Consider the following 25,802-nt stretch of genomic DNA (forward strand, 5'->3'; position numbering starts at 1 on the left):
TGGGGCAAAATTTACACAGCCAATACTGCTTGTAAGACTGACAGGGAATTTAGAGCAATCTAAGCACTCCATTTTACACCTAAGAAAACAAAATGGCAAGAACCTGCCTGTCTTCCCACTCTGCGCCAAGGAGGAGGACCCACGAACAAAAAAGTTGGCGTGAAAAGAGAAACAGGGGTCTGATGGTGAACTGCTTCAAGGAGAACCAGGCAAGGCTCTTACCCACAGAGAAATCACTTAGTTGGGACTGGCTAAACAAGAAATGCCACTCATGGAGCGACTGCCACGTTCTAGGCCCTGAGGCAGATGCTGCCAGCCCCATGGTCTCCACCACAAACTCCAAGTTCTCAGGAGAAGCCTCAGGGATGCTGGAGGGGCTGTAATTTAAGGCAGGAAGAGGACAGTCTTTGGGGACCCAAGTCGGTTTGACGGAGGCTGGACCCTGGGTCAGAGAGCCTGTGTTGGGCTAATGAGAGATTGAACCTGACCTCTCATTATTCAGGTGCTGGTTTTCTGTTTTGTTTCCTCAGAAGTAAGCATAGATTTGCTATCTGTGGTCTAAATATAGTAACTCTCAACCATTCTTGGATGTTCTGTCTAAAAGGACAAGATTTGGCCTAAACTGTCAAGTCAACAAAATATGTTAACATGTCTCCGAAGCACCTTTCCGGGCCCCGGGCTGTGACAGGCTGCTTATAACCGTCTTGGTAGCCATTCGCCCTTTTTTTCTGAGCAGAGTCCTGCTGGCTAAAGGACCACCTTTCCAGTCTCCCAAAAGAGCCAAGCCAAAGACGCTTCCTTAGGTACTCAATGAGCTACGAGCAGGCGTTTCTGGGTAAGGTTTCTAGGAGCCCTTCTGGTGAGGCTGTGGCCATCCCAGCCGGCGTCAGCACAGGACGCCCCCTCCCTCCTCACACCCCTCTACGGGAAGGAAGCCAACCTGAGGGCCTTCTCCTTCTGCCGGGAAAGCCTGTCCTCCTCCTCCTCTTCTTCCTCTTCCTCCTCCTCCACCTCCTCTTCTTCTTCCTCCTCCTCCTCCTCCTCTCGACACATCCTCTCTTCCAGCTGTTGCTGCTTCTCTTTCTGCAGGTCCAGCAGCAGCCTCTGGTCTTCGCCCAGTTCCTCAGTCACTGCCTCTTCCATGGCCTTCAGTATAGCCTCAGAGAACTGCTTTTGGGGAGGTGCAGGCTTTGCGGTTTGCCTGCATGGAGGAGGGGGGCAGCTTACCACTGCAGTGTTGGTACCCACCGAGGTCCCACAGCTACAGAGCATCACACCAGAATTCTAATGGGGAGCCCACAAACAGGTCACACAGGGGCTGGCGTCTGTTCTATGGGACAAGCCCCACTGACTGGTTAAGGTCCAGGATCCTAGGAGAGGGGCAGCTCATAGGAGCCCTGGGAGGGCTGTGGCCTGAGAGGTCAAACCCTGAAGCTGTGGCTCCAGAACTGGTGGATGAGAGAAGAATGAAGTTCTGCCCCTCAAGGCTTTCCCCTGGAATGGCTCTAGGTCCTGTCTCCACGTCCACACTGTAGCTCTCTGCTACTTAAGGCTGGTCAGAGAGTCTCCTCTCTGCCTCCCAAACCAAAGAGAGGCCAAGGAGATGCAGAAGAAGCTACAAAGTTCCCAGCCTTGCTGCCAAAGGAGCCAGGTGCATCCCTGGCCTAAACATGGCAGAAAGCTTTTATCAGCTCAGGGTTAAGTTAGCATCTAAAAATGGATGAGAAACTCTGAGCTAACCTGGTTGCACAGAGAACTGTTAAGACGATGACAATGGCATTAGTTTACTGTGCATCTAGAGCAGCAGCTCAACCTATGAGTCACGCCCCATGGTGGGGGACGGAGGGAGGTGGCATATCAGATATTTACATTATAATTCATAACAATAGCAAAATTGCAGTTATGAAGCAGAAACAAAACAATTTGCGGGAGGGGGGGCAGTTCACTACAACATGAGGAACTGTATTAAAGGGCCGCAGCATTAGGAAGGTTGAAGACCACTGCTCCAGGGAGTCTTGAGGACTAAAGAAAACATCAAAATACCAGTGACCACCGCAAGCCATGAATGCAGGATCAGGGTAAAGTGTTTTACTTCCTTAAAGGTCAGGAGGCACGTGACCTTGTAGGTCCCTAAGCCTCAAATTCCAACTGGTCTCAGCACATAACCACTGCTCTTGCACAGCTCACGAGCTGCAGGCTGGCCACGGCTCCATCCAGTAGAAGCAGATGGGTGGGGCCTGAATTCAAAAACCACTTGAGAGCTGGCCAGCCCAACTGAGAGCCCTGCAACCCCCGCCCTCCAGCGAGGCGACAACTGACAGATGGAAGGCAGCAGGAGGGGACAGACCAGGATGGCACAGGAGAACAGGGTGAAGAATCCCCCTGCAGACCGCGGAGACTAGCGAGAGAAAGTCAGAAAAGGGCAGTGATGTCCCTGAAATACCAACAAGATCTGTCTCTCCCTGCTCCTAAAAATCAGAACTCAGAAAACAACCCTAAACCACGCTATCAATTCCCTGCTCCCACATCTGTGCCCTCCCCTCCTTCCACATCTTGGCTTCCTCTGAGTCCCCTGACACATGGCAACATGGCTGCCACCTCCCCTGAGAACATTGCCCCCCCACACAATAGCCTCCCCTCCCAGCTCTCTGCCTCATCAACCCTCCAACTCATTTCCAACCTTGGCAGAAAGCATCTTTTTTTCCCAGCAACGGTACCTCTTAATGTCTGTCTCCCTTGTGGGCTGCACAGCTATGTGAAGCCCTAGGGATAGATGCTACAGGAAGATGAGCCAACAGATCACGCATGCCTAGGCTGTACACACCAGTGAACCGGCCTGCACACATGGGCAAAGGAGCTTCCTGTCTCCCTGGTTTAAAGACTGGGTTATCCTGAACACCTCGCTTAGCTCTAAAGAATTGAATGATGCATGAAAGATCTAGCAAGGAAGCTGAGGGCTCTGGAAGAAGTAGGTCTGGTTTCAGGGCAACCGTTCAGGTATCGGCCTCTGCGAGACCCAGTTTCCAGTCATGGGAGGCAAAGGGGAGGCACCGGGAAGCCTAGTCATCTCAGGTTGGCCACCAGGTAGCTCAGAGATACACAGAGGTAAGCAAGGTGGGAAAGCAGGAAGGGACAAGTGTATATGGTGGTGGTGGGTGGGGGTGCTGCTGCCAAGCTAGAGCGCCAGATAAACCCCACCCCACCCCACCCCCACTCTCTGCAGTTGCACTGGGGATCGAACCTTTCATATGCTGTCAAATAAATGTTCTACCACTTAGCTACACAGCCAGCCAGCGGCTTGGCTCCATTTACTGTTCCGCAAATGCAGACATCATGAAGTCTGCCGCCTAGCCCTTCAGACCCAGCTGCCAGATGTAGAACTCCCCACACCACTCTGAAAACAAAGCGATTCCTACTGGAAAAGACTCAAGAAAAGCAAAGCAGGCACCTCATAAGGGTGTGGGGACACACTGAGCCAAGAGGGTCAGTCAAGAGTCTGGAGACCCCAGAAGGGACAACATCACTGAGACAGGAAGAAATGTGAAGTCAGGGCACTGAGCAGCCAAGGGATCTGGAGAGGAGCCGAGCTGAGCCTCCCCACAGAGGGGCTGGGACCACCCTGACTTCCACCTAACTCCTCCTCTCTCTGAGCTCCGTCCTCACGATCCATTGCGCCAGTCTCCCAGAAGACCTCAGGAAGCCACATGTTTGTCACTGTCCCATGTGACTCCAGCAGGGTTAGGATGATGGGATGAAGGCATGAGCTAGTGAGCTTAGTGGCCTGGGCAGCTCTCAGTCAGTCAGTGGCAGAAAAAGTATCTGCTCAACAGCCCTGGGTCCTTTGTACCCCTCATTCACCTAGGGAAACAAACACACCGCGGAGCCTGCCACAGCTACCTCAGACTTGAAGTCAAAAGTCAAGGCTCCAGAGAGCAAGTCGCTCATTCTGACTCACCAGCAAAGCCCCTCCCCCACCCCAAACCTGTTTCCTTTCCAAAACATTCCATATTGGTTTTAAGAGAAAGCTAGTGCTTGGCGGTGGGCAGAAAGTGCTTTTCCTGGTCCCTGTTGGTGAGCCACAGGGTTCCCCTTACCCACCCTCAGACCTGAGGTCTTGGCCTGGTACTCCAACGACCTGACCTAGGCCTGGGCAAGGGTCAGGGATAGCTGGTGGAGCTCTCAAAGCTACACATAGAGCAACAAGGATGCATTCACCCTTTACTCCATTTCTTGCCAGCACTCAAGGGAAGTAGACATTCGAGCGAGCAGCCCATACACTGGGAAGACAGGACAGACACATAAAAACTGGCCCTTACGCCTCTGGAGAGACAGGTGAGGTGGGACTGACTGCCACCTTCTCCTCGGGCTCCTCAGCCTCTTGCTGCCCGAGGCCCAGCTCCTCGGCCTGGGAATGCTTTTCCTCAGCCCTCTCAGGGAAAGCAGGTGGGCTCAGGACCTGCTCCCTTACAAGCAATAAAGAAGCAACTGTGTTAGAGCCAGTAGGAAGGGAAGGGATCAATTTGCAGCCTATTGGGGTCAAAGAGCTGTGAAGGTGACAAGGAGGGCAACCCCAGGGAAACTTCCCTGCCTCACTCCCCAACTCCCCTCCCTCCCAGTCTCTTCTCAAGTCATTTGAAGACCAGACATTCCCACCAGCATGGGAAGAGGGACGTTCCCATCACCCAAGAACACTGCACACAGCAGGTGTTCAACGGATGCTGTTGACTGAACGCTGCTATAGCTGTGGCTCATCCCAACTGTATGAATCTTAAGACCAACATCTTCCTCTTGCCAGGGGAACAGGGGCACTGGGAAATACACCCTGGGCTCTGGGCCAGGCTGGGACAGAAAAGTCCTTCACATGGCTTCTGGAGGACCAGGGGCCCTGCACTGTCCTCTGGCTGGGCCTGGGACACAGCATTGCTCCAGCTCAGTTTGTGTAGACTAGAGATGGGCTGATGCCTGGTGGGGAAATGTTGCTGAGAAGGGAGCTGAAAGGGGTTCCCAAGCAGGAATGGAATAGCCAGGGCAACAGCATAGTCTGCCCTGGCAGGGGGAACACACTTATTCAAGAGTTCCTATGGCTTCCCCAATCAGGCTAGCGACCCTAATTTCAGTTGTAGATGGAGGGTTATGAAGAAGCAGATTCGCCAACACCTCCCCCCCCCCCCCCGTCCCCACCCCCCCCCCCTGCATCTGCTGCTCTGCTACTGTTGCTTTGACTGCAGTGCACCCCCTTCTCCAGGCCCACTACTCATCACCATCACAATGACACATGGGCCCTTCTTCCTTATCCTTACCTCTGGAGGAGGGACAGAGGGGTGGGACTGGCTACAGTGTCCTTCCCAGGCTCCTCTACTTCCTTCCACTCAGGCTGCCCCTCCAGGGTTTGCAGAGGCTCCTCCTCAGCGGCCTGGCTGGGAAGGGTACTCTGGAGCCGCTCCCTGTGCCGAAATGGGGAGAATGACCTGGTCAAGGGTAGCCAGAGGAGCAGGGAACGCAAGAAGAGGATGTACAGGATGTGAGGATAGTGTGCACCAGTCCCCCCTCCTGGACAGGAGTCACTGCCCCCCCCCCACACACACACACAGGGCGTCCAGACACAGCGGTCGCACATGCAGCAGGACAGCCTCGTCCTTCTCAGCTCCTTCCTGCAGTTACAGCTGAGCTCTCAGCGCCCTGCTGCACTTGCCTGGTCCAGGACACCTTCCCATATACACTGTTCTCAGAATTCACCATCACTGGGGCCAGGGAGGGATGAAGGAATTAGGGGAAAATTGGAAAAGGAAGGGCTGGAGATGGCTCAGTGGTTGAGAGCATGTACTGCTCTTCCAAGAACCCGAGTTCAGTGGACAACTGCCCGTAATTTCAGCTCCAGAGTATCCAACGCCTCTGGCCTCTGTGGACACTCACATTTATGAGTGTACATGTGCACACACATGGAGGCATACACACACTTAAAAATCAAATAGTTTTGTTGTTGTTGTTGTTGTTGTTTGAAAATGGGGAAAAGGGGGCTGGAGAGATGGCTCAGTGGTTAAGAGCACTATCTGTTCTTCCAAAGGTCTTGAGTTCAATTCCCAGCAATCTCATGGTGCTTACAACCATCTATAATGTGCTCTGATGCCCTCTTCTGGTGTACATTCAGGTGTACATGCAGATAGAGCACTCATACTTAATAAATAAATATAAAGAAAAAATAAAATATATAAAGAAAAAATAAAAAACAGGGAAAGGAAAGGTTGGAGAATGCCTCAGTGAATAAGAGCACTTGTTCTTACAGAAGACTCAGGTTCAATCCCCGGCACCCACACAGCAGCTCACACCATCTGTAACTACAGTTCCAGGTGATCCAACAACCTCAGGCACCAGGTACACACACATGTGCTCAGTCACACACGCAGGTGAAACATTCACACACATAAAATAAATCTGAAGTATAAAAACAAATGGGGAAAAGAGATGCCAGATACAAGTAGGCAGAAGGCAACCAGTGCAGAAAGCATTACTGAGTACGTCAAAGATGGAAGGATGTGGACCTCAGCCTCAGAATCTGATGGCCCTCCTCCTTTACGGGATGAAGCCAGGAGAAAACACACACACACACACACACACACGCACACACACACACACAGTCTGCATAACTAACTCTACCATCACAGGAAGCTCAGAACGCTGAGCTTCAGTACCTAAGAACATGGCTCTCCAGACCTCCAACAGGCCACTTCAGCCCTGGCTCATGACCCATAGCTTAATCAACCCAATTCAAGAGGGAGGACAGAGCCCTGGATTCACCACAGGGCCATGTGCAAGGTCCTGCCAAGTGGCACTTCACACTCCTGTCATAGTACAACACCACAGGCAGGGTTCATCCCCCACCTCCCACAGTACACACCACACCTTGTACAGTCAGGTCACCATCTGCCTTCTAGTCTGGGCATACTGAGTCAACGCCAACTGTAAGGACCAGGAATCCTACCCAAGCCCACAGTCCCCTGAGACACACAGGGCCTTGGGTTCCTGAGGCAGCCTCTCACTATACCTCTCAGAGACTTGGGAATGCTTGCTCTGCGGCTCTGCTCTGCTGGACGGGATGTCATCTCGCTCTTCTTGGCCTAACCCTTGGACCTGCAAGCAAGAAGCATTAGGGAGATCTGCACTGCAATGGTCTCTTATCCTACTGAGCCAAGGTATCTCTAGAGAGGACAGGGGCCACTGAGACACAGGACCGGTCTGTCTGCTGTGGAGTGTAGCTTCCTAAGCTCTAGCTAAGCCCATGGCCCACAGCTAGAACAGGAAATAAATAAATATGGTTACTACACACATAGATAGGAGCCAGAAGCTGAGGTGGGGAAGATGGAACAGGACCCTGCTGCCTGGCCTGCTGCCTGCACAGCTGGCTGCAAAGGGAAGGCAATGGTCTCCGTGAACACCCTAAATCCACCCTGGCCTGGGTTGCCAGGGCCGTGGTACAGGGGTGCCAAAATAAAATGGGCAGACCAAAGGCAGTGGCCAAGTACACTAGGAAGGGAGGATTCTGAAGCGGCAAGATCTAGGTGGTACGGGGGGGCTATGCTGCAAACTGGGGTTCATCTGACTGCGGGAGGAGCCAGCAGCGGCCCGTCACTGCTGCCTTCCAGGACATGACTCCCCATCACTAGACAGTGAGCTTCCCCCTCCCAATCTGGCATGACAGCATCCCTTTGAAAATAAACCCCAAATCTTATTCATATCTTGAGTATCTAGGCAAATTTAGAAAGCTGATTTTTTTTTTAAAGGCAATTTTGATGATTTCAAATATTTTGCAAAGAAGTGAAGCTGTGAAGTCAGCCTGGGATCCATCCATTTTTTGTCCTGCCTGCGGGTGCCTCCTCCCCTGAACTATGGCAGGGTAAATCACGGCCCCCAGGGCTTCAGTAAGGGTGAAATGTCCTTCTACCTGAGGAAGGCAGGCTGTAATGCCCGCCTTCCCCCTCTCTCATCCTCCCCCTCAGCCTCAGATAGAGAGAAAAGAAAAGCCTGTGCCAGCATCGGGCCCCACACTAGGCCTGGCCCTCCTGACAGGAGCGCCGTCTGCTCTAGGATTCCGGAGTCACCGGGAGAGGTGGGGCAGGAGACAGATCACTCTGTCTTCCCCAGTGGGGTCCCAGCCCTGCATCCCCCTCACGCACACACGCTTCTCCTCTGGCAGCCTGAACCCCGGCAGTTGCATCTGGCTCTGACATCTGGGTGGGTAAGGAAGGGCAGGGCTTGCACTGAAACCCAGCTCCCCCCAGTGACATCTGTGGGGACCTCAGAGGCTGAAGCAGAAGGGCGCCCTGCCAGGGCTGCCATTCCTCGTTGCATCAGCCTGGGCAGAGCCTGCACACAATGACAGACAGGCACACCCTCCCCTCCCCACCTCATTCTCCTTCTAGTGTTCAGCTCGCTGTGCAGCTTCCCTACAAACCACCAAAGACCATCCTCCTGTGAGCTCACACAGACCAACTACATTTCACAAACTAAAATATAAGTAACAAAGCAGGGCGACTATAACAAAAACTCAAAGGGAGACCAAAGCCATAAAGGACTCCGGGACTGTGAGGATGGAGAGGCAGACTGGCCACAGACCACATCATTCTGTCTGTCCCCTTCTTGCTTCACGTCCTGCGATTCTGCAATAAACTAAAGAGGCAAATTTCTGACAGAGAAGGAATAGCTTCGGAAAGGCCAGACAGTCCTCGGAGTAATTTTACTTACTTCCCAGGACTTTTGTCCCAGAAAAGGGAGGAAGAACCTGATATGGGATGGAATGTGGTGACACTCTTCAGCGAAACAAGCCTCTGGCCCAATACTACCCAGGACCCCAGGATGCCAGCCTTCCCTCAGCACCTGAGTTTTGTTTTCAATATCTGGTCCCAAAGAGGAAGCAGGAGGATTACAAGTTTGAGACAAGCTGGGGTAACTTAGAAGGTTTTTTTTTTTAAGTACAGGGACTAAGGTGCTGAGGTATAGCTAAGTGGTAGAGCACTTGCCTAGCAAATATAAAACTTTATATTCAGTGTCCAACAACGGAAGGAAGGGGGCGGGTTGTCAGCGTGGCTGTGATGATGGTCTCAAAGGAATACATGTGGTAAATGTATCAAAATGTTCTCCCTAGATATGCATTTTACTGTATGTCACTTCCATGTGGAGCTGTGTTATTCCCCACCCACCCGCCCCATCCCGTGTGCAGGGGAAGGAATCCAGGGTTTCACATATGCTAGGCCAGTGCTCTACCACTAAGCTACACCCCTAGTCCTCAATGTCATTTCGACATAAACAAAACTGAAGATAGTTTAATTCAAGGACCTCCCTGTCCCTAGGCTTGGGAGAGATCAGAACAGAGGGAAGGAGGCTAGAGTCCCAGAGGACCACAAAGAGGACTGCACCTATGGAGAGGGAAGGAGGCTAGAGTCCCAGAGGACCACAAAGAGGACTGCACCTATGGTTCTGCCCATGCTGTGAAGCGGCTGCCACGCCCTCCTGCACCCTTCCACACCCTGAGCCCTGCCAGGAGCACCGCTGGCCAGTGAGCCAGAGCATCTAGTGCCGCCCACACTAGGAATGTCTCAGTGCGATTATGTCCAGAAGCCGCATCAGAGGCAAGTGTCTGGAGGGACGAAGAGAATGTCCTCAAGTCTGCACTGTGACAGGAGTGCCACTCCGAAGAGTTGCTGCCAGACAAAGTGAAGCCCTAGCCTCGCCAACCCAGACTCACCTCCCAGTGGGCTCCACCCAAGACCGGAGAAAGCAGGTTGCCATCCAGCAGGTGCTCTGAGATCCGGCTGCGAAAACTGAAGCCCTAGAGATGGTGGGGACGGGAAAGTCAGCTCGGCCCTTGCTGACCGTTCAGAAAGGTGCGCACTGTGTCCTAGGCACCAAGCTCAACACAACATCTAAGTCCTCAAAGCTGGTGAGGTGATAAGAGGGGCAGAGTCAGAAGGTTTGCTGTCAGTGCTAAGTGACAAACGTGGAGACATTGTTAAACTCTTCTGGTTCTTCTAGAAGCTTGGTATTTTTTCCTAATAAAATTATAGGCAAAGTAATCCTGCAAGACTAGCATGCTCATGCTCTGTGGACAAAGCTGCAGACTGGGAGGACATGTAATTTGGCCCAGGACAAAAAGCTGCAAACCTCGGGGTAGCAGGTCAGATGAGCCCCCAGCCTGACTCTTTCCTTAACACATGCTGCACAGCATGACTCTTCCCAGCTGTCTCCCCCTCCCCTCCCGTCCCCTCCCGCCCCCTCCCCTCCCCACCCCTCCCCAAACAGGACAGAAGTGCCAGCAACCTCAAACCCATGGGTGGGTTGGGTGTGAGGCTTGATAGGCTCTTTTCCCCTCATCCCCTCCCTCTTCCTATATAGGTGGCCCTCTCTCTAAACAATGGGATTCATTAGCAGCGGTTTGTCCAGGGTACTCTTGGTGACACGCGCAGCAGGTGCCCACACCAGGGCCCAATTCCTCACAGCCCTCTGGCTGCCACAGGACCACACCACACCCCTTCTGAGCCTATGATCTCTGCTGGGCTAAGCAAAGGGTTGCTATCCAACAGTATTCTAACAGGGACAGTTCGGTCATCGGCTGGAGGGATGGCAGGATGCCCAGGCAAGGTCTGGTCCTGCTGTCTCCAGCTTCCTCCCTCCACACCCAGCAGAGAGTGAGAAGGATGTGATGGCATAAACAGCACTGTCAAGGGGGCAGCTTCGGAAGGACCAGACCTTGTTTCACTTGTTTTATTTTGGATTTTTTTGTTTTGTTTTTGTCACCAAAAAAAAAAAAAATTTTTTTTTTTGCTTACTTTTCTAGCCTTTCTAGTTTGCAGGGTTTTCTTGGACTTTTATCTCTTCTCTCTGACTTCTATATTATAGCTCGATTTCTACTCCATCTAATGCAGCCGCCATCTGCTCTATGTGGGGCCGAAGCACTCAGCAGTCCAACTCATTTGCACCGCTCCTATCTTCCCTGCTCATCCCAGACCCTCTTCCACTAACCCTTCCCCTCTACCCTCCTCCTGTGAACAGATGGAGGGAGACATGCAGCGGCAACAATGGGCCACAAGGGGCCGAATCTTCCCTTTAAGACTCAGACTTGGCAAATGGCCTTGAGATCCAGCAGACTGGATGGAAGGTCTAGAAAAGAGAAGTCATGAATGACCTAGCAGTACAGAACAAAGGCCTTAACTTTCAGCATGGCCCAGTGGTCTAGGAACAGTCTAGAGCCTCCTGGATTTAACAGCCCTGCTCGATGGCCTCACGACAAGTCACACGAAGCAAGAGTGCTAACACTAGCACTTCATGGCGTCTATGCTCCGCCTCACTCAGCCCCTACAGTGGAACCCATGAAGTGGGCAGTGCTACTCCTGGTTACTGGACTACATGAGAGCTAACGTTGATCCTAGCTGTGCGACCACTGGCAAAGTACTTCTGGTTGGGGGAGGGGAGACGGGAGCCAAGCTCTTACACCCTCCCCTGCTGAGCTCTCTGCAACTCACCAGGCCAAGGAAAGACTTGGGATCAGAAGCTTCAGGCTCTGAGAGCTGTGGGTCCTTCAAGTGTTCAAGGATCTCTGACTCCTGCAGAGACACAACACAAAGAAAACTCCCAGCTGTTCAGGGCTGCTAGCCATGGAATTCACATCAGGCCACAGGGCCGGCGTAGGACTGAACCCAAGTCAAAGATCTACCCATTCTGGAAACTAACAGATACAAACACCTACACAAGAATGGGGCTAGGTGCTCGTGCCAATAGTGTGGACAAGCACAGCCTGGCTCAGAGCCGCAGGGCTTAGACAGGAAAGGAGACTTGATAAAGGAGAGAGTTAGGAAGTCCAGAGTTGGAAGTCAGGCTCTCTTAAAAAATAAAGTGTATCAGTGGGTGTGCATACTCATGTGCATGCAGGGTGTGCAAGTGTGTGTATACATATCTATGTACATATATACATATGTGTACATACATACATGCGCGCGCACACACACACACACACACACACACACACACACAGACCTACCGACCACTTCGGTTGTTGAGTAGTCTGTGAAGGCAACCACTTGCATGTTTGGGACTGGTACAGCAATTGTCAAAGGAATGGATGAGAAGAGTCATTCTGTGATCTGACTTACCTAGGCTGATGCAGAACACTCAGCTCCCACCCCCATCCCAACACACACACACACACACACACACACACACACACACACACACACACACACATCCCTACCTATCCTTCTTTATAGGAACTCAGACTGCAACACACAGGTGAGGGGAAGGGATACGGAGGAACAAAGCATGAACAAGGCAGGAGCTACCAGTGGAAAAGCACATTTCAGCTCTGAGTTCCCAGTGCCAGCAGGACTGTGGTTCCATTCGGGATTTTACTGCCTGCTGGGTCTGGGCATATTTGTCACAATTAAGACCTCTGGCTGATGCTGACGGCTGAATGCAGCTCTGGACTCAGTAATACAGACATGGGTGGGGGCAGGAAGCTGTAAGGGGCTGGAGACAGCAGCAGCAGGCAGCAGCTGGCAACTGCCTTGGGATGAGGGACTTACCTCACTAGCAGCAGCAGACATGCTCTCCTCCAGGGCAGACGCCTCCCTTGGCTCCTTGGCTGCACTTTCCCTCCTGGATCCCTCCTCTCCTGCCTCCACTGGGTCCTCTGCCTGCTCCTTTTTAGAGGTGCTGGCAGGCTGGTCACCCCCAGGGTCCAACCCAGGAGCCACTGGACTTGCGGAAGCCTTGGGGTTGCTGTTGTCATTTTCTTTCTGTGGGTTCCAGGGACTTGCCCCTCTTCCCCGGGACCCGCTGCCATTGGCACTGTCCACACTATTGTCTGCACCCTGGCTGAACAGCTTGCCGGGAGTCGGGGGCCGGGTGGCATCTGAGTGGAGAGAAACATCCTTCTTGTCTGGCTGGCTGGTTCTTGGAGATTCCTGAGGAACAAGGACAATGTCAGAAAGGAGCCAAAATTAGGATGACACAGGAGAGTGGCCATTCCTTGGCTCCTATGTGATCTGTTTGAGCTCTGACCCTCGTGTCATCCTGTACACTCAGCTCGTGCGCGCACTCATGCACATACGTGTGCACTTTCATGTGGAAACCAGAGGTTGACACCAGGTGTCTTCTTCACTTGCTCTGAGACATGACCTCTTACTGAGCTCACCAGTTCGGTCACTACTGGCCAGCGTGCTCCTGGGATCCGCCTTCTCTTTGCTACCACCACTGGTGTCGCAGATGTACACTGCCAAACCGGGATTTTTAAGTGAGTGCTAGGGATGAGAACTCGCCTACGTCCACATGCTTGCACAGCGAGCATGTTACTCACTGAGCTGTCTCCCCAGCCCTCCCAAAGAGCGTTTTAAAAATTACTGTTTTAATTATGTATGTGGGGAGTGGCTATGTGCATGTGAGTGCGGATGTCTGTAGAGGCTGGAAGCATGGGAGCCCACTGCAACCAGAGCTATGGGCAGTTATGAACTACCCACTACAGGCACAGGAAGCCAAGCTCAGGCCCTGCGCTTTTAACTATTGTGAGCCATCTCGTAGTCACCTCAAATAGCTTCGCAAAACACAGATTGCTGCCCCCTCACCCACATCCAGATAAGCACAATAGGAATTTCCATGGCAGTGTAGATACAGCCAAACTGGGGAGCTGTCCATGATGGGCTTAGAAATGACCGCAGCTCTGCCATCATTTGCCGCATCCTCCAGCCCCCATCAGCCAAACCCTCAGACGATGACAGGCACCATGCAAGAGAACAATAGCAAATGCTGGTACTTTTGCTTTCCCACACAAGCCACCAGTCGCCATCAACCCCCCCCACAGACAGCGTCTTCTGTCCAGGACTTGCAGCCTGGGGTCTCTGAGAAGCGGATGTCCAAGTGGGATTGGCTGGGGCAGAGATCCAGCAGAGGTGATGGAGGAGGAAGGCCCTTCAGAATAGACACAGGTCTGTCGTCTGTGATGGAGAGAGCGCGTGCAGCACAGGAGATATCTAGTCAAACAGAGTGCTCGAGCAGGCTGCCTTCAGTTAAGACCTAATCAGACAGGGAAGGCCCTGTCCCCAAACCCCTGTTGGGATCTGTCACACTAGAAGGAAGCAGAGTCTTGGCATGAACCAGGAAAGACACAAGGGCCAGTAGCTGGCGGCTGTCAATTTTTTAAACTCCAACTTGGCTTGGTCTCCTGAAAGGATGTCTGAGCTGCACACTTAACACAGTGACCATGCCCTGCTTTTCACATACAGACTCACTGGTTAAAAACCAAAAAACAAGGCTTGTGCTAAATTCTTCATAGAGCTGACTAAAATAGAGACAGAAAGCTCTCCCTCAGAAATACACCCGGTGTTCTCTCCCGGGCTCGGGTTCAGGCTCAGAGCCCCCTTCCAGAAAAACATCTGTCTTGAGACTTAGGCTGTCAGGCTGAACAACTCCTCATAGGGATTTTTAAGGCTTTCTGATTCCCTGCTCTGAAGATTAAAACAAAGAGTGTATTTACTCAGTAGTTTGGAACCGAAGTATCCCTGAAAAGGCCCACATGGTGGAAGCTTGCCTCAGGATGGCATTCCTGGGAAGGGGTGGAACAATGGAGGTCTCTGGGTCCCCCGGGGGGGGGGGGCGCGCCAGGGGCACATGCCCTTGAATGAGGCCCAGGGCTTCCTGCCCTTCATCTCTTTGCTCCTTGGTTTATGAGATGTGAATGTCTTTGTTGTAACATGTGGTCCTGCCATGGGGAGCTGCCTCACCAGGGTGCAAAACAAGGGGGCTAATCAATAATGGTCTTTAACTTCAAAACTGTAGACAGATATATAAGCCTTTTCTTAGTATGGCTTATGGTTAAATTCAGGTGGCTCACAATGGTAGTGGGAAGGTGAGCATCACTAGGCAAGTGGCAGCTCCAGGAGAAGGCCTCAACATGCGACTGCTGTTCTAACACGGTATCTGCTGAAGCCAAAGGCAGAAGCACTGCCGATCTGGCAGCCTACTGACAGGCCAACCCGGGCTCCCGAGGAATGGTACAGGGAGGCGGGAGATGCAATCTCAACCAAATTATTCAACTACTGCGCCTTAGTTTCTTCCCCTTAAATACAAAAATTCAAGGAGTCCTTACAGGACGGCTGGGAGGGTTAAATGAGTTAACACTCATTTCAGTGAGGTAAGGGATTTAGGGCTGTGCCTGTCTACGCTGTCGGTGCAGCAGAAATGATTACTGATGCTCTATGATGAGGAGACCCACATATTCTGAGAAGACGCACTGCCTTAGGGAACAGCAGATGACTGGACTGATCAGGCCTGCAGGGCACTAGGCAAACACTGAGAAAAGCGAAGTGTGCCATGTGGACTGAACCAAAGACACACTAGGCCCAGCACTCAGGAGGCAGAGGCAGGTGGATCTCTGTGAGTTCGAGGCCAGCCTGGTCTACAAAGCGAGTCCAGGACAGCCAGGACTACACAGAGAAACCCTGTCTTGAAAAACAAACAAGCAAACAAAAACAACCAAAGAAGCACTAGAGGCAAGTGGGACACTGTCACCAAGCCTCCTGTTCCTGGAAGAAAAGCAGGTGACGTGGAGAAGGCAGACGCTACCCAGCACTGCTCCTACCACGCTCCAAACTCACAAGGAGAAACCGGTGGATGCCTGAGTTGAGAGAAAGGAGTGCGTGAGCCCCTTCTCTTCGGAATGGTAGTTTCATTCAAGTGGGAACCTTGCCACCAGCACTCAGCAACAGTTCCGTAACTGGTCAGCCAGGCTCTGTGGCTCCAAGGAAGAGAGTGAAGTTTTCGGAAGGCAGGAAGGTAAGGAAGGGTGTGTGTGTGTGTGTGTGTGTGTGTGTGTGTGTGTGTGTGTGTGTGTGTGTGTGTGTGTGTGTGTGTGTGTGTGTGTGTGTGTGTGTGTGTGTGTGTGTGTGTGTGTGTGTGTGTGTGTGTGTGTGTGTGTGTGTGTGTGTGTGTGTGTGTGTGTGTGTGTGTGTGTGTGTGTGTGTGTGTGTGTGTGTGTGTGTGTGTGTGTGTGTGTGTGTGTGTGTGTGTGTGTGTGTGTGTGTGTGTGTGTGTGTGTGTGTGTGTGTGTGTGTGTGTGTGTGTGTGTGTGTGTGTGTGTGTGTGTGTGTGTGTGTGTGTGTGTGTGTGTGTGTGTGTGTGTGTGTGTGTGTGTGTGTGTGTGTGTGTGTGTGTGTGTGTGTGTGTGTGTGTGTGTGTGTGTGTGTGTGTGTGTGTGTGTGTGTGTGTGTGTGTGTGTGTGTGTGTGTGTGTGTGTGTGTGTGTGTGTGTGTGTGTGTGTGTGTGTGTGTGTGTGTGTGTGTGTGTGTGTGTGTGTGTGTGTGTGTGTGTGTGTGTGTGTGTGTGTGTGTGTGTGTGTGTGTGTGTGTGTGTGTGTGTGTGTGTGTGTGTGTGTGTGTGTGTGTGTGTGTGTGTGTGTGTGTGTGTGTGTGTGTGTGTGTGTGTGTGTGTGTGTGTGTGTGTGTGTGTGTGTGTGTGTGTGTGTGTGTGTGTGTGTGTGTGTGTGTGTGTGTGTGTGTGTGTGTGTGTGTGTGTGTGTGTGTGTGTGTGTGTGTGTGTGTGTGTGTGTGTGTGTGTGTGTGTGTGTGTGTGTGTGTGTGTGTGTGTGTGTGTGTGTGTGTGTGTGTGTGTGTGTGTGTGTGTGTGTGTGTGTGTGTGTGTGTGTGTGTGTGTGTGTGTGTGTGTGTGTGTGTGTGTGTGTGTGTGTGTGTGTGTGTGTGTGTGTGTGTGTGTGTGTGTGTGTGTGTGTGTGTGTGTGTGTGTGTGTGTGTGTGTGTGTGTGTGTGTGTGTGTGTGTGTGTGTGTGTGTGTGTGTGTGTGTGTGTGTGTGTGTGTGTGTGTGTGTGTGTGTGTGTGTGTGTGTGTGTGTGTGTGTGTGTGTGTGTGTGTGTGTGTGTGTGTGTGTGTGTGTGTGTGTGTGTGTGTGTGTGTGTGTGTGTGTGTGTGTGTGTGTGTGTGTGTGTGTGTGTGTGTGTGTGTGTGTGTGTGTGTGTGTGTGTGTGTGTGTGTGTGTGTGTGTGTGTGTGTGTGTGTGTGTGTGTGTGTGTGTGTGTGTGTGTGTGTGTGTGTGTGTGTGTGTGTGTGTGTGTGTGTGTGTGTGTGTGTGTGTGTGTGTGTGTGTGTGTGTGTGTGTGTGTGTGTGTGTGTGTGTGTGTGTGTGTGTGTGTGTGTGTGTGTGTGTGTGTGTGTGTGTGTGTGTGTGTGTGTGTGTGTGTGTGTGTGTGTGTGTGTGTGTGTGTGTGTGTGTGTGTGTGTGTGTGTGTGTGTGTGTGTGTGTGTGTGTGTGTGTGTGTGTGTTCACCACGTGACTGATTCAGCAAGGGAAGCCAATCCATGTTAGTCAGGCTTATCCTGGAATTAAAGAAGGCTTGCCTGTCCTCCCTCTTCAATCTGGGGGTGAAACATAATCTTAAAGGGTTACCTAGCAACACACTTAGGACTAGGGTCAGAGGAAGTGTCAGACACCAGACAACGCCTATAGCCCTTCAGGAGCCAGCATGCACTGTCTCAACTGCCCCCACCCCAACTCCCGCTGCTCACAGTTCATCCCAGACCCATCTTACATCTCCTGCTTGGGCCTGAACACTGTGTTACCTCTCTACTGTGATATGCACTTCTCTTTTGTTGTTGAAGAGGTCAGACTTGGCACATGCTAAGCTGTACTCTACACTAAGTCACATATTCCAGAAACAATAACTTCCCCTGGCTCCTTGACAAACTACCACTGGTCCTCGCAGCATCATGTCTCCCAGGAAGCCATCCTTGGTCTTTGATCCCTGGACCCTGGATCTCTCTACCACAATACCTGTAAAGTTGTGGGTTTCTTTGTTTACTTTCCTCACTAGATGAATCCCCTGCTGAGCTTAGACCCCTGTTTCTGGCGCATAAGGATGTTCAGTAAGGTCTTGACTGAGTTTTTTAGGGGTTTTACTGGTTGCTGATTTTTGGGTTTTTAGAATGCATGTGTTGTGCCAGGTGGTGATGGTGCACACCTTTAATCCTAGTAGAGCAGGAGGATGTCTGAGTTCGAGGATCAGCTTGGTCTACAGAGCAAGTTCCAGGACAGCCAGGGCTGCACAGAGAAACCTTGTCTCTAAAAATAAAACAACAAAGAAAGGACATGGCGGGGGGGCAGTGATGAGAGCTGAGGCTTCCCCCCAACACCCTTGCCCAAATGGTGTAATATTTATTTACTAAGGTCATAGAGAGATCAGACTATTTCATCACAGTGATTATGAGATGAAATGTTAACTCTTAACTATTCGAAATGATGGAAGAGCAACTAGGCCATCAAATCTCAGAGGCTAGCTAGGTGTGGTGGCGTACCCCTTTATTCCCAGCTCTCCAGAGGCAGAGGCAGGCAGATCTCTGTGAATTCAAGGCCAGCCTGGTCTACATAGCAAGCCATAGGCCAGTCAAGGCAACAATGTGAGACAGACAGATGGTTGGATGGACGGAGGGATGGATAGATGAAAAACTCACAGAGCATCAGTGGGTGAGTGGGATGCAGCTCAGTAGTGTAGTATGTGCAGTGTACACCTGAGCCTCAGCTCCATTCCCAATACTGAGGGGAAGGAAAGGGTACCAAGTAATAGGTAGATTCACATTCTTTTCTTTCTTTCTTTCCTTTAAAATCAGCTACAGATCTTTTTTTTTTAAGATTTTATTTTATTTATGTGTGTGTGTGTGTGTGTGTGTGTGTGTGTGTGTGTGTGTGTGTGTGTGTGTGTGTGTGTGTGTGTGTGTGTGTGTGTGTGTGTGTGTGTGTGTGTGTGTGTGTGTGTTCACCACGTGACTGATTCAGCAAGGGAAGCCAATCCATGTTAGTCAGGCTTATCCTGGAATTAAAGAAGGCTTGCCTGTCCTCCCTCTTCAATCTGGGGGTGAAACATAATCTTAAAGGGTTACCTAGCAACACACTTAGGACTAGGGTCAGAGGAAGTGTCAGACACCAGACAACGCCTATAGCCCTTCAGGAGCCAGCATGCACTGTCTCAACTGCCCCCACCCCAACTCCCGCTGCTCACAGTTCATCCCAGACCCATCTTACATCTCCTGCTTGGGCCTGAACACTGTGTTACCTCTCTACTGTGATATGCACTTCTCTTTTGTTGTTGAAGAGGTCAGACTTGGCACATGCTAAGCTGTACTCTACACTAAGTCACATATTCCAGAAACAATAACTTCCCCTGGCTCCTTGACAAACTACCACTGGTCCTCGCAGCATCATGTCTCCCAGGAAGCCATCCTTGGTCTTTGATCCCTGGACCCTGGATCTCTCTACCACAATACCTGTAAAGTTGTGGGTTTCTTTGTTTACTTTCCTCACTAGATGAATCCCCTGCTGAGCTTAGACCCCTGTTTCTGGCGCATAAGGATGTTCAGTAAGGTCTTGACTGAGTTTTTTAGGGGTTTTACTGGTTGCTGATTTTTGGGTTTTTAGAATGCATGTGTTGTGCCAGGTGGTGATGGTGCACACCTTTAATCCTAGTAGAGCAGGAGGATGTCTGAGTTCGAGGATCAGCTTGGTCTACAGAGCAAGTTCCAGGACAGCCAGGGCTGCACAGAGAAACCTTGTCTCTAAAAATAAAACAACAAAGAAAGGACATGGCGGGGGGGCAGTGATGAGAGCTGAGGCTTCCCCCCAACACCCTTGCCCAAATGGTGTAATATTTATTTACTAAGGTCATAGAGAGATCAGACTATTTCATCACAGTGATTATGAGATGAAATGTTAACTCTTAACTATTCGAAATGATGGAAGAGCAACTAGGCCATCAAATCTCAGAGGCTAGCTAGGTGTGGTGGCGTACCCCTTTATTCCCAGCTCTCCAGAGGCAGAGGCAGGCAGATCTCTGTGAATTCAAGGCCAGCCTGGTCTACATAGCAAGCCATAGGCCAGTCAAGGCAACAATGTGAGACAGACAGATGGTTGGATGGACGGAGGGATGGATAGATGAAAAACTCACAGAGCATCAGTGGGTGAGTGGGATGCAGCTCAGTAGTGTAGTATGTGCAGTGTACACCTGAGCCTCAGCTCCATTCCCAATACTGAGGGGAAGGAAAGGGTACCAAGTAATAGGTAGATTCACATTCTTTTCTTTCTTTCTTTCCTTTAAAATCAGCTACAGATCTTTTTTTTTTAAGATTTTATTTTATTTATGTGTGTGTGTGTGTGTGTGTGTGTGTGTGTGTGTGTGTGTGTGTGTGTGTGTGTGTGTGTTCACCACGTGACTGATTCAGCAAGGGAAGCCAATCCATGTTAGTCAGGCTTATCCTGGAATTAAAGAAGGCTTGCCTGTCCTCCCTCTTCAATCTGGGGGTGAAACATAATCTTAAAGGGTTACCTAGCAACACACTTAGGACTAGGGTCAGAGGAAGTGTCAGACACCAGACAACGCCTATAGCCCTTCAGGAGCCAGCATGCACTGTCTCAACTGCCCCCACCCCAACTCCCGCTGCTCACAGTTCATCCCAGACCCATCTTACATCTCCTGCTTGGGCCTGAACACTGTGTTACCTCTCTACTGTGATATGCACTTCTCTTTTGTTGTTGAAGAGGTCAGACTTGGCACATGCTAAGCTGTACTCTACACTAAGTCACATATTCCAGAAACAATAACTTCCCCTGGCTCCTTGACAAACTACCACTGGTCCTCGCAGCATCATGTCTCCCAGGAAGCCATCCTTGGTCTTTGATCCCTGGACCCTGGATCTCTCTACCACAATACCTGTAAAGTTGTGGGTTTCTTTGTTTACTTTCCTCACTAGATGAATCCCCTGCTGAGCTTAGACCCCTGTTTCTGGCGCATAAGGATGTTCAGTAAGGTCTTGACTGAGTTTTTTAGGGGTTTTACTGGTTGCTGATTTTTGGGTTTTTAGAATGCATGTGTTGTGCCAGGTGGTGATGGTGCACACCTTTAATCCTAGTAGAGCAGGAGGATGTCTGAGTTCGAGGATCAGCTTGGTCTACAGAGCAAGTTCCAGGACAGCCAGGGCTGCACAGAGAAACCTTGTCTCTAAAAATAAAACAACAAAGAAAGGACATGGCGGGGGGGCAGTGATGAGAGCTGAGGCTTCCCCCCAACACCCTTGCCCAAATGGTGTAATATTTATTTACTAAGGTCATAGAGAGATCAGACTATTTCATCACAGTGATTATGAGATGAAATGTTAACTCTTAACTATTCGAAATGATGGAAGAGCAACTAGGCCATCAAATCTCAGAGGCTAGCTAGGTGTGGTGGCGTACCCCTTTATTCCCAGCTCTCCAGAGGCAGAGGCAGGCAGATCTCTGTGAATTCAAGGCCAGCCTGGTCTACATAGCAAGCCATAGGCCAGTCAAGGCAACAATGTGAGACAGACAGATGGTTGGATGGACGGAGGGATGGATAGATGAAAAACTCACAGAGCATCAGTGGGTGAGTGGGATGCAGCTCAGTAGTGTAGTATGTGCAGTGTACACCTGAGCCTCAGCTCCATTCCCAATACTGAGGGGAAGGAAAGGGTACCAAGTAATAGGTAGATTCACATTCTTTTCTTTCTTTCTTTCCTTTAAAATCAGCTACAGATCTTTTTTTTTTAAGATTTTATTTTATTTATGTGTGTGTGTGTGTGTGTGTGTGTGTGTGTGTGTGTGTGTGTGTGTGTGTGTGTGTGTGTGTGTGTGTGTGTGTGTGTGTGTGTGTGTGTGTGTGTGTGTGTGTGTGTGTGTGTGTGTGTGTGTTCACCACGTGACTGATTCAGCAAGGGAAGCCAATCCATGTTAGTCAGGCTTATCCTGGAATTAAAGAAGGCTTGCCTGTCCTCCCTCTTCAATCTGGGGGTGAAACATAATCTTAAAGGGTTACCTAGCAACACACTTAGGACTAGGGTCAGAGGAAGTGTCAGACACCAGACAACGCCTATAGCCCTTCAGGAGCCAGCATGCACTGTCTCAACTGCCCCCACCCCAACTCCCGCTGCTCACAGTTCATCCCAGACCCATCTTACATCTCCTGCTTGGGCCTGAACACTGTGTTACCTCTCTACTGTGATATGCACTTCTCTTTTGTTGTTGAAGAGGTCAGACTTGGCACATGCTAAGCTGTACTCTACACTAAGTCACATATTCCAGAAACAATAACTTCCCCTGGCTCCTTGACAAACTACCACTGGTCCTCGCAGCATCATGTCTCCCAGGAAGCCATCCTTGGTCTTTGATCCCTGGACCCTGGATCTCTCTACCACAATACCTGTAAAGTTGTGGGTTTCTTTGTTTACTTTCCTCACTAGATGAATCCCCTGCTGAGCTTAGACCCCTGTTTCTGGCGCATAAGGATGTTCAGTAAGGTCTTGACTGAGTTTTTTAGGGGTTTTACTGGTTGCTGATTTTTGGGTTTTTAGAATGCATGTGTTGTGCCAGGTGGTGATGGTGCACACCTTTAATCCTAGTAGAGCAGGAGGATGTCTGAGTTCGAGGATCAGCTTGGTCTACAGAGCAAGTTCCAGGACAGCCAGGGCTGCACAGAGAAACCTTGTCTCTAAAAATAAAACAACAAAGAAAGGACATGGCGGGGGGGCAGTGATGAGAGCTGAGGCTTCCCCCCAACACCCTTGCCCAAATGGTGTAATATTTATTTACTAAGGTCATAGAGAGATCAGACTATTTCATCACAGTGATTATGAGATGAAATGTTAACTCTTAACTATTCGAAATGATGGAAGAGCAACTAGGCCATCAAATCTCAGAGGCTAGCTAGGTGTGGTGGCGTACCCCTTTATTCCCAGCTCTCCAGAGGCAGAGGCAGGCAGATCTCTGTGAATTCAAGGCCAGCCTGGTCTACATAGCAAGCCATAGGCCAGTCAAGGCAACAATGTGAGACAGACAGATGGTTGGATGGACGGAGGGATGGATAGATGAAAAACTCACAGAGCATCAGTGGGTGAGTGGGATGCAGCTCAGTAGTGTAGTATGTGCAGTGTACACCTGAGCCTCAGCTCCATTCCCAATACTGAGGGGAAGGAAAGGGTACCAAGTAATAGGTAGATTCACATTCTTTTCTTTCTTTCTTTCCTTTAAAATCAGCTACAGATCTTTTTTTTTTAAGATTTTATTTTATTTATGTGTGTGTGTGTGTGTGTGTGTGTGTGTGTGTGTGTGTGTGTGTGTGTGTGTGTGTGTGTGTGTGTGTGTGTGTTCACCACGTGACTGATTCAGCAAGGGAAGCCAATCCATGTTAGTCAGGCTTATCCTGGAATTAAAGAAGGCTTGCCTGTCCTCCCTCTTCAATCTGGGGGTGAAACATAATCTTAAAGGGTTACCTAGCAACACACTTAGGACTAGGGTCAGAGGAAGTGTCAGACACCAGACAACGCCTATAGCCCTTCAGGAGCCAGCATGCACTGTCTCAACTGCCCCCACCCCAACTCCCGCTGCTCACAGTTCATCCCAGACCCATCTTACATCTCCTGCTTGGGCCTGAACACTGTGTTACCTCTCTACTGTGATATGCACTTCTCTTTTGTTGTTGAAGAGGTCAGACTTGGCACATGCTAAGCTGTACTCTACACTAAGTCACATATTCCAGAAACAATAACTTCCCCTGGCTCCTTGACAAACTACCACTGGTCCTCGCAGCATCATGTCTCCCAGGAAGCCATCCTTGGTCTTTGATCCCTGGACCCTGGATCTCTCTACCACAATACCTGTAAAGTTGTGGGTTTCTTTGTTTACTTTCCTCACTAGATGAATCCCCTGCTGAGCTTAGACCCCTGTTTCTGGCGCATAAGGATGTTCAGTAAGGTCTTGACTGAGTTTTTTAGGGGTTTTACTGGTTGCTGATTTTTGGGTTTTTAGAATGCATGTGTTGTGCCAGGTGGTGATGGTGCACACCTTTAATCCTAGTAGAGCAGGAGGATGTCTGAGTTCGAGGATCAGCTTGGTCTACAGAGCAAGTTCCAGGACAGCCAGGGCTGCACAGAGAAACCTTGTCTCTAAAAATAAAACAACAAAGAAAGGACATGGCGGGGGGGCAGTGATGAGAGCTGAGGCTTCCCCCCAACACCCTTGCCCAAATGGTGTAATATTTATTTACTAAGGTCATAGAGAGATCAGACTATTTCATCACAGTGATTATGAGATGAAATGTTAACTCTTAACTATTCGAAATGATGGAAGAGCAACTAGGCCATCAAATCTCAGAGGCTAGCTAGGTGTGGTGGATGATGGAAGAGCAACTAGGCCATCAAATCTCAGAGGCTAGCTAGGTGTGGTGGCGTACCCCTTTATTCCCAGCTCTCCAGAGGCAGAGGCAGGCAGATCTCTGTGAATTCAAGGCCAGCCTGGTCTACATAGCAAGCCATAGGCCAGTCAAGGCAACAATGTGAGACAGACAGATGGTTGGATGGACGGAGGGATGGATAGATGAAAAACTCACAGAGCATCAGTGGGTGAGTGGGATGCAGCTCAGTAGTGTAGTATGTGCAGTGTACACCTGAGCCTCAGCTCCATTCCCAATACTGAGGGGAAGGAAAGGGTACCAAGTAATAGGTAGATTCACATTCTTTTCTTTCTTTCTTTCCTTTAAAATCAGCTACAGATCTTTTTTTTTTAAGATTTTATTTTATTTATGTGTGTGTGTGTGTGTGTGTGTGTGTGTGTGTGTGTGTGTGTGTGTGTGTGTGTGTGTGTGTGTGTGTGTGTTCACCACGTGACTGATTCAGCAAGGGAAGCCAATCCATGTTAGTCAGGCTTATCCTGGAATTAAAGAAGGCTTGCCTGTCCTCCCTCTTCAATCTGGGGGTGAAACATAATCTTAAAGGGTTACCTAGCAACACACTTAGGACTAGGGTCAGAGGAAGTGTCAGACACCAGACAACGCCTATAGCCCTTCAGGAGCCAGCATGCACTGTCTCAACTGCCCCCACCCCAACTCCCGCTGCTCACAGTTCATCCCAGACCCATCTTACATCTCCTGCTTGGGCCTGAACACTGTGTTACCTCTCTACTGTGATATGCACTTCTCTTTTGTTGTTGAAGAGGTCAGACTTGGCACATGCTAAGCTGTACTCTACACTAAGTCACATATTCCAGAAACAATAACTTCCCCTGGCTCCTTGACAAACTACCACTGGTCCTCGCAGCATCATGTCTCCCAGGAAGCCATCCTTGGTCTTTGATCCCTGGACCCTGGATCTCTCTACCACAATACCTGTAAAGTTGTGGGTTTCTTTGTTTACTTTCCTCACTAGATGAATCCCCTGCTGAGCTTAGACCCCTGTTTCTGGCGCATAAGGATGTTCAGTAAGGTCTTGACTGAGTTTTTTAGGGGTTTTACTGGTTGCTGATTTTTGGGTTTTTAGAATGCATGTGTTGTGCCAGGTGGTGATGGTGCACACCTTTAATCCTAGTAGAGCAGGAGGATGTCTGAGTTCGAGGATCAGCTTGGTCTACAGAGCAAGTTCCAGGACAGCCAGGGCTGCACAGAGAAACCTTGTCTCTAAAAATAAAACAACAAAGAAAGGACATGGCGGGGGGGCAGTGATGAGAGCTGAGGCTTCCCCCCAACACCCTTGCCCAAATGGTGTAATATTTATTTACTAAGGTCATAGAGAGATCAGACTATTTCATCACAGTGATTATGAGATGAAATGTTAACTCTTAACTATTCGAAATGATGGAAGAGCAACTAGGCCATCAAATCTCAGAGGCTAGCTAGGTGTGGTGGCGTACCCCTTTATTCCCAGCTCTCCAGAGGCAGAGGCAGGCAGATCTCTGTGAATTCAAGGCCAGCCTGGTCTACATA

The 25,802-nt window shown here is 50.3% G+C and overlaps 1 protein-coding gene across 8 annotated transcripts in view; it reads right to left on the reverse strand.

The window, feature by feature from the left end:
• Window positions 1-25,802, reverse strand: part of CEP164 (centrosomal protein 164) — an 81,028-nt gene that overhangs the window by 13,890 nt on the left and 41,336 nt on the right. For 7 of the 8 annotated variants that reach the window (XM_084782631.1, XM_084782630.1, XM_084782629.1 and 4 more), the window contains 7 exons: window positions 12,570-12,950; window positions 11,514-11,594; window positions 9,740-9,823; window positions 7,043-7,128; window positions 5,301-5,444; window positions 4,317-4,463; window positions 941-1,201 (listed from right to left, as the gene is read on the reverse strand). In XM_084782631.1, coding sequence (XP_084638757.1) covers window positions 941-1,201; window positions 4,317-4,463; window positions 5,301-5,444; window positions 7,043-7,128; window positions 9,740-9,823; window positions 11,514-11,594; window positions 12,570-12,950 — 1,184 coding nt within the window. The remainder of the gene's footprint in view (window positions 1-940; window positions 1,202-4,316; window positions 4,464-5,300; window positions 5,445-7,042; window positions 7,129-9,739; window positions 9,824-11,513; window positions 11,595-12,569; window positions 12,951-25,802) is intronic. The other variant, XM_084782633.1, reaches the window with a different exon arrangement.

The sequence above is a fragment of the Acomys minous genome (assembly GCF_964271855.1).
Source record: "Acomys minous genome assembly, chromosome: 5".
NCBI lineage: Eukaryota > Metazoa > Chordata > Mammalia > Rodentia > Muridae > Acomys > Acomys minous.